Here is a 13,960-nt window from a genome sequence, read left to right on the forward strand (position 1 = left end):
CTAATACCCACTCACCGATCTCCCTCCTTGTCCTGGCCATATCAATGGTACTCATACAGGAGCTTAGCAAGATTGATATGCAACCAAATACGGGAAATACACTTTGGTTCCTGGTTGTATATGCATCCTATATGGGGATTTTTTAATATTTTAATAAAAAGTCAAAATAGGTAAGAACTATTTTGACAAAACACTTGACTTACTTTTGCACTGATATATAAATGTCGACGAAAAAAAACAAAAGTTAACCTCACAGCAAAAAAGACAAAATTTATTTGCTATTATAGGTTACTATTCACACTATTTTAGCCAAAAATTTGTCTTTTTTGAAAAGAAGTCAAAAGGATTTTTTTTGTGGATTTTATTTCTCACGAGTACAATAGAAGGTCAAGTTTATTTCAAAAATATTTTCAGGAATTTTTGACTTTTTGTTGAATTACTATTTTTTTTCCATATAGAATGCATATGTCAACATAGACCAAAAGTTCCCCTCCAACCAAATACGTACTACTGTATGTTGCATACTCTCTGTGTATTGTGCAATCAATGTGTGGCAAATTTCACTTCATATGTACTCGTACAAGAAATAATTAGCGCTTTGGACGCGACGTTAAATCCCGCTTTAGAGCAACTCCAATGGGGCGACCCAAACGGACGGCGCATTTGTCCGCTTTTTGTCCGTTTGGGTCGGTCGCCCGCCCGGCATCCGCCCAGTTTTGCATTTGGGTCGGTAATGCGCCCAACGCGCCGACCCATTTCATGTCCGCATTCAACTTTTAAATAAAAAAGGCTCGCGGCCGATCATGTCAGTGGCCATGTCTCATGCCGACACCATGCCAGCGCCGGCATACAATGCCGGCCTCAGAAAATACCATAGTTCATGCTGGCGCACTCACTAGCCGGCCCACACACATGCCAGCACACAAAAAAAGGTGGGACTTGAGTTCGACCACGCCATCGCGGCTCCCGTGGTCATGCCGGCACACATGCCGGCATACAAAAAAGATGGCCCTCGACGCCATAGATCACTCGTCGTCGAACTTGAGCATGTCGGCCTGCATCTTCTCGAACCACGGCCTCTTCCTTGGCGACAAGGCGTTGAGATCCACCTTCATGATCTCCACCCCGGTCATCATGCTTGCAAGAGCCACTTCTTTCGCCTTTGTCTTGGCGTTGGCGGCCTCGATCTCTAGCATCTTGGCTTGCTTCTCCGCCTCGAGCTCGAACATCTTGGCTTGCTTCTCGGCGTCAAGATCAAGCCTCCTCCTTTGGATCTCCATGAAAGCATCCATTTGCTCCGCCTTGAAACGCCGGCGCTCCTCCTCCCTTGAGTCCTTCTTATTCATCATGCCGTCCACGCTTGTGATCAAGGAGTTGGTGGCCGCATCTCGCTTGTCCTCCTTGGAGTTGGTATTCCCCCGCGGCCGTGCCGCCTTGCCCTCCCCAACATCCTCCACGGCGCCCTTCTCCCCACGTGCCTTGAGTGCGGCATATTGAGCCTTGAACTTCTCTTCGTCCTTGATGACCCGATAGCAATGGGAGAGGTTGAAGCACTTGCCATTGTGTTGAACCTTGAATGCCTCCCAAGCTTGAAATGCCTACAAAATGTTTCCATGCAAGCATATGGGCAAGTGATAGCAAATGAAGACGTAAAAGGATGATCTTGATGGAAAAGAGGGCGGCTTGCTTGCTATCATACCATGTCTTGCACGCCGATGCCGCTCACGGGGCGGGCCTTGACGCTCTCAAGGATTGCGCAAAACTTGTTGCACTCTTGTTGGATCACCCTCCACCGCTTGGAAATGGAGACCCACCCGCGCGTGCTCACAAATTGGTAAGGTGGAAACTTCTTGCGCTCATGAAACTCGCGGTGCACACGAGTCCAAAAGGTCGAATGCTTTTGCTCGGCGTCCGTCTTTGGGTCTTGTCCAATGTCTCGCCAACACTCGCAAAGAAGCTTTGTCCTCGGCAGCTGTGTACGCCTTCGTGCGCTTGCTCTTGCGCTTTGGCTTAGGACCGGCGGTTTGGTTGGCGAGCTCGTCCTCGAACAAAGACTCCACTTCGATGTCGCACTCGTTCTCTTCCTCTAGCCCATAGTCCTCCGGGAACTCGTGGTCGAGGAGGAAGTCGTCTAGGTTGATGCCGACCTGATCACGCATGAAGGCCGCCTGATCGGGATCATAGCCAGCGGCCGGCGTGAACGCCCCGTGGCCGTCCTGGCTTTGTGTCTCGTCGGGATCGTAGCCAGCGCCCGGCGCACCACCCTCGAAGATGAGGTTTTGCATGTAGTCCTCGTCGATGGCGGACGGCATTTCCTCGAACAGGTTACGGGCGTCCGGGAGCCCGCCAGCCAGCGTCTGTCGCGCGCGTTTCCTCGTGCCGCCGGACGACGAGCCACCGACCACCGGGGTGGCGTTGAGGTCGATGGGCGCGGGCGCGGGCGTGGAAGGCGCGACCACGCTCACGTCGGGTGAGCACTCCCCGGAGAGGCGGGAGGCCTGCGGGTAGACGTGGAAGCCGGGGACCGGGTTGCAAGTCGACGCGCGGGGTGAGTCGGGCAGCACCATCCGAGGAAACGACGACGAGCCGGTGCTGGCCGCGACGACGGCGGCTTGGAGGACGCTGTGCTGACTAGGGTTTATCCCTAGCATGTAGAGCGCCTCCCTCGTTCCCGCGGCGACGCGGGCGTTGGTGAACTCCTGCTGCGCGGCGGCGACGGCGGCGGCCTGCGCGGCGGCCTCATCCCTCGCGTCCGCGGCGTGCCTCCGGTCCTTCCTCTTGGCCGACTCCCTTGCCCGTTGTTCGGGCGTCAGCGCCTTCTTCGGCTTGGTCGCGGCGGCGGTCTTGCGCGGGGCACGAGGCTTGCCTTTCCCGGAGGGGGCGACGGCGCCGGACGAGGCGAGGGAGGCGAGGCCGGTAGCGGCGTCGAGGTCGAGGTCGATGGCGTCCTCCATGGCTGGTTGGGGGGCGGGGGCGCGCGCGGGCGGGAGCGTTTTTGGGGAAAATGGGGGGAATGTGGTGGCTGCCATCGACCGGCGGGCCCGGGGAGAGGAGTAGGCGCGCGCGCGCGTCCGTCTCGTGTCCGCACCGACGCAAATCCGGCTCAAAATTGGGCCTGGAATGGGTCGCCCGCGGACGAAAAACGGACGCGCGTCCGTTTGGGTCGGCGCGTTGGGCCGCCACTTTTGTCCGCGCCGACCCAAACAGATGCGGGCGTACGAAATGGGTCACCCCATTGGAGTTGCTCTTATAAATGGCATTTTTTTACTTGAGAGAAATTTCCTGCCTGTAGCATCTTTTTTTCTTTTTTTTGAGTTCTCCTGCGTGTAGCATCTAGTATTGCGGTATGCCGACAGGCACAGACGGCATGAACGAAGCAGATTCCGAGCCCGGGAAACATCCTTCGGGGCCGTCGCCTGTGAACACGATGCAGAGTATACGGAGCTATGGGCCTACGGCCCAACCGTGGAGCCGCACGCAGATGCAGCGTTGTGTTTAGCTTTTGTTATTAGTACCATACCGCTTAGCCGGGTCAAGTAGGGCTAGTTTATAAGTCGCTCCCCGGGCACTTTTAGCACCACACGGCAGGTGTGGTCAGCACTTCATATTGATGAATATTTGTGGAAGAAGAAGAAGAAGAAGAAGAAAAATGACAGGAAAGAGACGAATAATCGTTTGAACGATCGCACGCAGGCTGGCTTGGCATGCTTGCTCACAGCCAAACACACCGACATGGTGTGCTTGCAATTTTTTTTACATACACCATAAATTTAACCATGTTCTTCTTCCAGTCATGGGATTTTTTTTCCTTGGGTAGAAAAGAAATGAAGCTGCAGTGCATCATGTTTTGATCTCTGATCCATGTTCCACTTGCTACTGTACTCATCTCTGACGGCCCCAAAAGCTTAGCCTGTGGCATGGACCATATATATAGCATTTGCCTCACAAATTAAGCTGCAATTTTGTTGCGCCAAATGCTCATACAAAGTGTGTTAATGATCGAAAGTTCCATCCATCATGTCGTAATTTGAACAAATACCCAGAAAGGAAAATGAAAACGAAGGCGGCATCCAGTGTTAAGAGAAAAGGTTAGAATGCTGCAACTGTCTGAAACATATTCCTCTTCCACACACTCTCACCGTGTCACCCTGGTAAGCTGAAACGCAATGAAGCCATGCATGGAGGGAGGAGGCACTCAAACTTGAAAGGATTTCATTCTCGTCCCAAGATATCACAAACTGTTCAAGTGATGGATGGTCACAAGGTCCGGCTCGGTCCGGGCGTGCCATCCGATATTGGTTGTGCGCGAGGGCCGGCTCCGATGTTGGCCGTGGGGTTGCTTGGCATGGGGAGGTGTGTGCCGGTGTTGGTTAGCATCGCCACAACGTCAGGCATGGCAGGCCTCTGCTCTGGCAAATGCTGCACGCAGTGAAGGCCAATATGGATGCACCTGGCTAGCACTGAAAAGGCCTCTTCAGGTTCACCCACTTGCGGATCAAGAAGCTCCCCGATCTCGCATTGCTTCCACGATTCCCAGACCTGCAAAAGAAAGAAATGCACCATCATACAGCGTCGCGCTCATTTTTCGATACGGCCATCTTCGGAATGTGTGGAACGTGTGTTTGGGGTATCCGCTGAGTTCATACTCACCGGTGCTCGTTTCAGTGGGAAGATATTACAAGACGTGTACTTAGTACTTACTTGAGGAAGGAACGCCGGCTCATCTTTTTTTCTTTTGCCTCTGACTATCTCCAGCAAGACAACTCCGAAGCTGTATACATCACACTTGTCTGTCAGGGTCCCTTCCCCTGCATATTCTGGAGCCACATATCCCCTTCATTTAGCAAAAAGAAAAAAAAGGAGTTAATTGAGGTCTCTCCTGGATGCTGCGAGACAAGAACAGAAATATCCATAGCTGTTGCCAACTAGCTAGACTTGAATTTGGAACAACTAATAGATGAGGATTTGAGATTTCAAACGTACGCTGTCTGCACCAACGTCTGATTTGTCGGGTCCTCAATTAACGTCTTAGCAGTGCCAAAGTCTGCTATCTTAGGTTCCAATGTGTCATTCAGAAGTATATTGCCAGGTTTTAGATCCCTATGAATGACTCCCTCGCCATGAAGCCATTCCAGACCTACGGCGATCCCACGAATTATTTTTACTCTTTGCGCCCAATTCAGCAAGGAGCGGAGGCTGCTATCTTCTCCTGACAGTTGCTAATAGGCGTGTGAGGCAGAAAAACAGATAGGAATAGCAAGTTGTGTCTTGCGCGTTTCTACATGTAATGCATGATAAATTAGATGTTATGCAATGCAGTGATTACCAAAAATGTAGAGATTCAAACTCCTGTTCCTCATGAACTCGTAGACAAGTATGCACTCAGCATTTTCTTGGCAATAACAGAGAAGCTTAACAAGATTGGCATGTGTGAACCTTGACATCAGTACTATTTCCCTTGCATAATCCCCCTTGATTTTCTCGCTAAGACTATCTTGTTTGAGCCTCTTTACAGCAACCGTTCCATAACCATCTAGCTCCCCCTGGTGATTGTACAATGAAGTGTTATGATGTAGATTCCACGGATATACTGAAGGGTGCAGTTGGGATGTCTGAAACTCTGAATTCAAACTCTTTGTGTGTACTGTGTAGTCAGTGCGTGACAAGTTGTCAGTTCATACTATGTACAAGAAATAATTAACACCTTGTAGATGACACTAAATCCGCCTTTGCCAATGATATTTGCTTCGGAGAAATTTCCTGTAGCCTGTACTACAGCAGGAAGACCAACTGCAGGGAAGGACGTCGTGAGTAACGCAAGATTCGGAGGATGACTATCAGGAGCGACATTGTCTACAACCCTTGGAGCATTGTGTACAACCCTTGGAGGATTGTCTACTGCAAAAAAAATTGGCTTGTCAGGTTGTTTCTATCCTTTTTCGCAATGCTACAACAAAGGAATATGAACGCAACCAATGTGTCTATATAGATCAAATTTTACCTAATATTCTTTCTCTGTTCCATCGTCTCCTCCAGGGGGAAAACCAGAAAGCAACGAGAGCCAGAATTATAGTGACCAGGGGCACTGTTACACCAATAACAATCCCAGTAGGAAACGACTTGGGCGGCTGCGCTTCACCTGTGACAGTTCTGCATTATTGCTCCGGCGAAAATTTGTTGCATTATATTGCGCATGTAGGTAAGAACAATCCAGCAAACGGCAAGACCAGAGAGGAGGGTAAACCAGATTTAATCATGCACATTATTAGTGGAGGTATGTGTCACTTCAGTTTGTGCAACAACCTAGCTAGTGCGGTATGGGACATGATACGAAACTTGAACCTCGAAATGTATACCAGGACGGAGGGAGTACCATTTATGGCATACTTACTTGCTTTTAACTGCTTCTATAAAACTACTCCTTTTACTTATTACACAAATTGTCAACCCTAAAATGAAAGTTATATGTTTTTCCAAGAGGACATCTTCGTTCACCAGTCCTGCTCGTAGAAAGAAGGAAGATGTCGTGACAAGCTATATATGGATGAGTCCATGTAATGGGAGTTTGAGTGATTTCTGTTCTAGGTATTTTTGTTTCTGTGATTTCTGATCTATCCATCTATTATGAAGTGAATCCTGCTAAACAAATGCGGGAAAAACTAATCAATAGCCAATGACCTTGCCTCATTTGCCCCTTTTGTAGGTAAGCGATCCTCCTCCTTCTCAGGTTCCCGTCTCCTACATGGGACATATATCTATCAGCCTCCTGATCTTGCCCTTCTCTGTTCTCTCCCTCCCTCTCAATTCCCCATAAATTTCTCATGTGTTGCTGCGGTTGATGTACATACGTTCAACTCATATTCTTGCAAGAAGGTTTGATTTACCTTTTATTTGCGGGGCAACTACCACAACATCTCAGGCTGTAGTGGCTTGACAACTGAAACCCCCAATCCGTCTAATGTTTCTTTGCGCAGATGTCCATGTTTTAATCTATGTCGGCAAGGTCTTTGATGAAAATGGTGGTTGAAAATAAATCAAGGTAATCTTTATTCTCCACTGCCAATATGTCTTTTGAAACTTTGATGCAGTCATTGATAGCAAGTTCATTAGTCCATATAGCAGGCCATTATTTGCATTTTTGGAAAAAAAACCTATTCAATAAGTTTATGATCCATATTTATCTTAAGAATACCCAATTACGTTTCATAAGAATATTATCCTCTGTCTCTTCTTGATAGGTATGATATATTGCTATCTTCAATCTTTGGCATTATATAGATTGAACTACCAGTTCTGTCGCAGTTCACCATTCGTATAATAGCTGATTTTGTTGAGAAAAGCTGTGTTTTATACTTGAATTGCTATCTGCCCTATGTGCAGATTCTTTTTGAGTATCTATCGACAAGTTGTATGATAAAAAGTAAAGTAGGTCAGCGATCTTACTTAACTATATACTATTGTCACCTGCCATTATTTTCCTAAGTCTGATGCATACATCCAAGAAGTGTGCGATTTCAAAAGTGTTTCCCCAGTGCTAAATATATTGATGCACAGGTGTCTTATGTCCAGTCTTATTCCTGCTTATATCTTATTTACAGTAACATCATGTACTAAGTCGTCTCTCTTTTGTATCAGCTACCCCGCATCTCCTTCACAGTAACATTGTAGGTGAAGCTCCGCGAACAAAGATTGAAGCATGCGGTTTTTTCTGCGATCTGGAACATGTCACTCCAACACTTCTATGCTTTTCAGAGATTATGTTCCAGTCAGTTTTTTCAGTCAGTGGTGGTGATGCTGAAGTGGTGGCCGTTTCACCTAATCGGCTTGGAAGTTTACTCTCCATAAAAAATACCCGGCCCTTTAGCCTTGGGGGTGGGTAGGACAAAGTAGATGGTGGACGGGTGGGGCAGAACAGGACACAGAAAAGGCAAAATCGATTGAGACCAGGGAACCTAACTCAATAACAAGCTACACATATGTCATTGCGCCATTGGGTGACTGGTGATAAGACAGTCCCTATTCTTTTTTATTGTTCCGGTTGTTTGTTGTATATGTACCTGTATCCTAAGATCTGGACCAAATCTCCCCTGGCAACAAATTATGCGTATTAAATTGATTTGTATGTATGGAATTTGGCTATCCCATTCAGTTTTTTTTTTAAATTTGACATCCTGTTTTGTTTTGTATCTGTATCTATCTTTGTACAATATATAAAGTTCGCTTAATCTGATTTCATTGTCATACATCAATGATAACAATTTCCTATAGATGTATGTGAGTGATAACCTAACTAATAGGCCATTGCCTGTTATAATGATCAGGATTACTACAACTCATCCTGAGAGCATTTAAACTATCGTCCTCAAGTGCTATCTTAACTGATCTATGAGCTTCAGAGTTGTGGTCCCTGGTGATATGGAATACTTGAACAAAGTAAGATTTGTAATGGCACAAAAATCTACTAGAAGGCGTCTTCCCGTGTCCAGGAGCAGCTGTAGCCATGGCAAGGGGTAGATTATGTATGGGGATGGCGGCTTTCTGAAGATGTATGCTTGACGTAATGATGGCAGCAAGTTTTAGTCCCTATGCTTCCCGCCCATGATGTCTGTTGTAAGTGGGCAAAGAGTTTTGGTCCACAAATTTCATTACTGTTCATAAACCAAACGTCTAATTATTGTTGCAACTTTGTGATGATACTTGGAAGAATGAATGCCTTACTATAATTTTTCTTTGGTTGATAAGCTTTCTGTAATTTGCGAGATTGAAACAATATAGAGCTATCATTTTGCAAATGTGGTTTGCCTGAGCTCACAAGCATCCCACTTCAGCGGTAAAATTCAGTTCATTCTCATATCTTATTTGTCCTTTAGGAATACACTTCAACCGTTTTTAGAACTTGATATACTAATTTCCCGCAGCAACGCGCAGGGTGTTATCTAGTATGATTAACACTGAACCTGTAGTTTTTCTCATTTCCTCTACGAAATGAAGCGTCACAAGGGACGATTGTTTATATAAAAAAGATACTAGCAGGGACTAGCCTCCTATGGAGATTTATTGAGAAATAAATAACCAGTCACACGCCCTGCGAGCCTGGGACTAGCCCCTATGATTACTACAACTCGCACGCCACTAGCCAACTGGTCAACGCCCAGTTCTTTAGGTCTGTTGTCCATGAAAAAACCATCATGCAAGTTCAAAATTACCACCGATAAATGATGAACATCTTTAGAATTTACCGCCTTAGTTGCTACAGTATGCGCCAAATTAAATATTTAGTTAAACGTTGACAATCTAGCTACGAGTTGGAGTTCTATATGATATTCAGTTAAAATTAATATTTCCAGTATCAAAGCTAGATGGGTGGAGATCAGATGTGGGAAAGGAGGGCATCCATGTTGTACTTCTCAAGAGCACCCCTAAGTTAGCAGAACCAGAAATCTTATTTGAAAGAGAGTGGGTTTTCTAAACCCTGAACTGAAAGGTAACGAAACAACTTTTTTTGAGCAACCTTGCAGAATCACCCCCTTTTTGAGCTGAATTGCAGCGGTTGGTTTCTTTAAAGAGCAATAAAACCAAATAAACTGCATTACTAATTGTTTCAAAGGTAAAAAAAACATCCTTGCAAAAAAAAGTGTAGTAGTACCTAATTCTGACTTGGCTGATCTCAGAAACAGGCTTTGCCCCCCATCTACATGCCGGAGGTCCATGAGGTCCTCTCTCCAGATGATGCAGCCTGTGCCAGTGCCTCCTCCTTTGAGATCCAATGGAGCATACGCCAGACAAGAACAGTTGGCCAGGCACCTCGTCCTGCACTCCTCCAACGTGATGCTAGCATCCACTGATGCGTTGTGCGTGTCAGGAAGCTTCACTCCCTGCATCACCACAAAACCATCCGTGGTGGATATTCCATTACCACAGTCCAATGTCACATTTCGGCGGCAACCGTTGGAGGTGTCCCTCATCTTCCACTGCACGGGAGATGCTGGGCTGAACCCCCTGACGCAGCTGCAGAACGACGTCGACGGTGCACTGGCGTTGCACAGTCCAAATGCCCCACACCTGCCATACTGGTCGCAGATGTCCCTCGGCCCTTGGAAGAAGATCTTCCACGCCCGACTGCTCGTGTCCCATACCAGGCGTCGGAATAACCCGTCGTCGGTCAGAACTAGACGTGAGAAGGGCGTTCCAGCCTTGGCGACATAGCCATAGGTTATCTCGCTTGGGCTGCTCGTCAATCGGTAGATGAACATGTCAGAATACGTGCCCATCTCCGTGACACCACTGAACCATAGGCCGTTCCACGGTCCCGTGCGGTAAATCCTTTTGCCACCATCCAACATCACATTTTGTGGTACGCCCTCCGTGTCAGTGATGTAGCGAAAATTCCCTGTGGCAGGGTCGTCAGCTGAACGCCATGACGTGAGGTACCACTCTTCCCCGGTCCATAGGTTCTTGCCAATCTTCATGCCGGGCAGCAATGTGTTTGACGGGTGGTCAAACGACTGCCACGTGATGGCACCGCTGGCGTTCCCATCTCTCGAGACTAGGTTGCCGGACTCGAGCAGCTGCACCGTCGTTGAGGCAGTGCCTGTCGTGTTTGAAGACCACACGACCTGGCCGGAGCTATCAATCAAGAGAAGGCTTCGCGTGTCACTGATCACCAGCACCCCGCGAGCGTCAGTGAGAGGATGGTCTCTGTTAGCTACCCAACAGATGGCGTCCTCATCCATGGAGAACCAAATCCCAAGGTATCTCTTGCCTAGCACCCCAGGAGGGAAGAAACCAAGGGTGAATGACCCACCAGGTGAGACAAGGGTCTCACCGTCGGTGATGTTGCGGCCCTTGTCAAGGATGTCAGATTCAGGATTCGCGGCAGAGGCTGTGGAAACAAAGAGGAATGGAACGACGATAAGCAGGAGGCTGTGGAGGTGTGGCTGATTCTTTGACCACATGATGGCTGGTGTTTCTTGTCCCGCGATCTGGGGCAAAAGACTACTCGAACAAGGTAACTAGGCTAACCGCCGGTCTACATATACCCGGCCTTATACATTTTTCGTGTGTTTGGATGTGTCTGGCCTAATTTGGTGCTTGAATCATCCGAAGGGGCAGTGGCAGAATTATGCACTTGTAGAAGATAAACATTATCCAGTGGCTGGTCTTGGGTAGGAAGTAAGGACGGCGCCTTGTCACGGCAATTTTTAATCCTTGATTGATATCAACCGCGTCTACATTGAATGGTTCTTGCAAGGCTGGAAGAAACTTCAAGGAACTTGTTCACCAACCGATTGGTTCACCATATAAAATAAAATTTGATTAAGAAATAAGAATTATAACAACTCCCCTTTTTGATTTAAAAAAAGCCAACTCCAGCGCGAAACTTGCCGGGCAAGAAACTTTTGAGCGCCAGCATTGACAGATTCTTCAGTACATTCGTACCAAGCATGTCAGACAAGACGAGGTGTCAAGGTGAACGGCACGATGCGAGGTACCGCTCGCTTCATGCCAGGAAACATGGTGTTCTGTTTGATCAACAGATCATCAAACGACAGCAACAACTGATTCCGTTTGCTGCATTTTGTATGGCCCTTCAGATAAAAATATCGGTACACCAACTACAAGCAAAGTCAGAGGTTTGAACATGTCCTGATCGGGTCTCCTCCCTAGATGGAAGGCCATGTTGAGCTGTTTGCTGCATTTCTCTAGTGGCCGTGCATACCGCTTACAGAGAACAGCACTTTAGATGCAATTTGTGGTCGCAATTTCGAATTCTTAGCCAGTTCATTGGTAAGAACTTCCAGATCTAGCCTGTTGACCAGTTCATTGGTTTAGTTTAGCCAACTCCGTGGATAAAACTGGCTGGGCAACAAACCTCTGAGCAGCGCTGGCATCGACAGATTCTCCAGCACCCTCAAATAGATGGTGTTCTTTAAACAGTTCAAACCAATAATGCTTCATACTCTAGTTTTTTTCACACGATAGTGGAGATAAAATATGACATACCGTGTGGGGTGTGGATCACTGCATCCGGAACTTGGGTGGATTCCCTGAATGTCTGAAGCTGAAGATGCATCCGGAGGTTCGGATTGAAAGCGTCGACGTCCGTCAGGTGCTGGGACTACCTTCCACCACCGCCGAGGCCAGGCACACCCCATTGGCACGGCGGGAGGCACTGGCCACTGGGAGGACGTGAAGGCCCGGGAAGGACCAGTTGGTTGCCGTGGGGAATTGGGGGCAGCGGAGGAGGCCGGCGAGTGGCGGCCGCCGCACCCAGATCCCGTCGACGACGCACCGCCGTCACTGGAGGGGCAGATCCCCGTACGTGTCGAAGAAGATGGCGCTGGTGGGGCCGGCCGCGCGCCGGTGGCGGATGGCCCGTCGCCGCCACCGTTGGCCGCCGTAGCAAATCCTCCATTCCTGTCTCCTCCCGTCGCGGAACGAAGTCGCCCGAGAAACTAGGGGAGTAGCACATGGAGTTGTTCGGCGTGGGGCGGTAGCCGTCGTTCCTGACCGCCGACGGCGAATGGGGGGCACTGATGTTGTGTGGCTTGTGCCGTTGTCCGGCCGCACGTGCGACGGCTGGGGAAGAAGCGGGCTGAACGGCTAATGGGCTTCCGTGGACCGAATCCAGCCCATATTCCAACAAAAAAGTGCAATACTGTGTGGACTCATTGCTGATGTCCAATTAGGGAGCTCCTGTGCTGCGTCAAAAATAAAATAGGGAGCTCCTGTTCCGTGCGCCGAGCAAACATAAAAATGTTCCTGAATTTTCAAATATTCATAATTTTGAAAAAGTCATGAATTTTAGAGGGAAACAGAAAAAAAATAAGAACATCAGTAAAATAAAACGCGTTGGAAAAAAAATAAAAGTCTCGGAGGTTCAAAAACTTTCCAAAGCAAGTGAGGGAAGACGCACAACAGCCCGAGTGGGCTGCCCATTACCGGGGTGGGGGTGGGAGTTGTCACTACCCACCGACCTACGCGTGGATTAGGAGAAGCAGTCCAATTTGTAGAAGTGCATGCTCTAGTCAACGCAACCAAAAAACCGATCTGACCAGCAATACTTTTATACGTCAACACTCCCCCTCACGTGTGGCTTCCTCAGGCCTAAATATGAACTAAAAGTGGGCTGCAATTTAATTGCGTCAGCCGGGTCTTGAAGTGAAGACCTCTTAACTCTGATACCATGTAGAAGTGCATGCTCTAGCCAATGCAATCAAAAGATCATGTGATGTTTCTAGCGTGCAACAGAAGTCATTTGCAAAACGATCATAAACGGCCCACGGTTGATGTGGCCTATTGATGACTATAATTTTCCTTATCCTATATGCTTAAAAAGTTCATCATCACTATCTTATTTAACTTAACGTGCAACTTATCCACCTCATCACATGTCATCTCTCATTTTAATGCACATGTAAGCTATCTACCTCATCATATATGTCTCACACATGTCATCTCTCATTTTAATGCACATGTAAGCTATCTACCTCATCATATATGTCTCACACATGTCATCTCTCATTTTAATGCACATGTAAGCTATCCACATCATCAAGTGCATGCAATTAATCGACTTTTCACTTTTCACCACATGCACGTCCTCCACATCATCAAGCGCCCATGCAACCATTGAATTTCTCATTTTTCACGTTCTAACACATGCAAGCCATCCACATCATCAAAGAACATGAAACCCCTCCACATCATTAATTTTTTTTAACAATAAATAATTGTGCTTGAATGTCACAAGACAATGTAACATGCATCCACCCTCCATTTACCTCTAGATTAAGTGCACTGTGGTACTATTTTCATATATTCTATTTTTACCTTTAATAAGTTCATTGCTAGAAAAAATCGTAGCAACGCGCCGAGCATTATCTAGTTCTTTTTATAATTGCTTTCTTCTTTCGTAAAATCTATCAGCAATTTTTTTTCAATGAAAGTGATAGCTATT

The 13,960-nt window shown here is 47.4% G+C and overlaps 1 protein-coding gene across 2 annotated transcripts; it reads right to left on the bottom strand.

Annotated features, from left to right (window-relative positions):
• Positions 1–3,920: 3,920 nt before the first annotated feature.
• Positions 3,921–12,558, bottom strand: LOC109744806 (receptor-like serine/threonine-protein kinase SD1-8). 2 transcript variants are annotated; one of them, XM_040399879.3, is made up of 7 exons: positions 9,647–12,558; positions 6,002–6,139; positions 5,705–5,895; positions 5,327–5,543; positions 4,984–5,209; positions 4,702–4,834; positions 3,921–4,539 (listed from the first exon to the last, which is right to left on the bottom strand). In XM_040399879.3, the coding sequence occupies exons 1-7, from the start codon at positions 10,953–10,955 to the stop codon at positions 4,258–4,260; spliced, it is 2,496 nt and encodes an 831-aa protein (XP_040255813.1). In that variant the 5' UTR covers positions 10,956–12,558; the 3' UTR covers positions 3,921–4,257. The 2 variants fall into 2 exon arrangements, with proteins under 2 accessions (XP_040255813.1, XP_020159537.1); XM_020303948.4 differs by having other exon boundaries at positions 5,705–5,898; positions 9,647–11,986.
• Between the last annotated feature and the right edge of the window lie 1,402 nt (positions 12,559–13,960).

This window comes from Aegilops tauschii, chromosome 2 (genome assembly GCF_002575655.3).
Source record: "Aegilops tauschii subsp. strangulata cultivar AL8/78 chromosome 2, Aet v6.0, whole genome shotgun sequence".
Lineage (NCBI taxonomy): Eukaryota > Viridiplantae > Streptophyta > Magnoliopsida > Poales > Poaceae > Aegilops > Aegilops tauschii.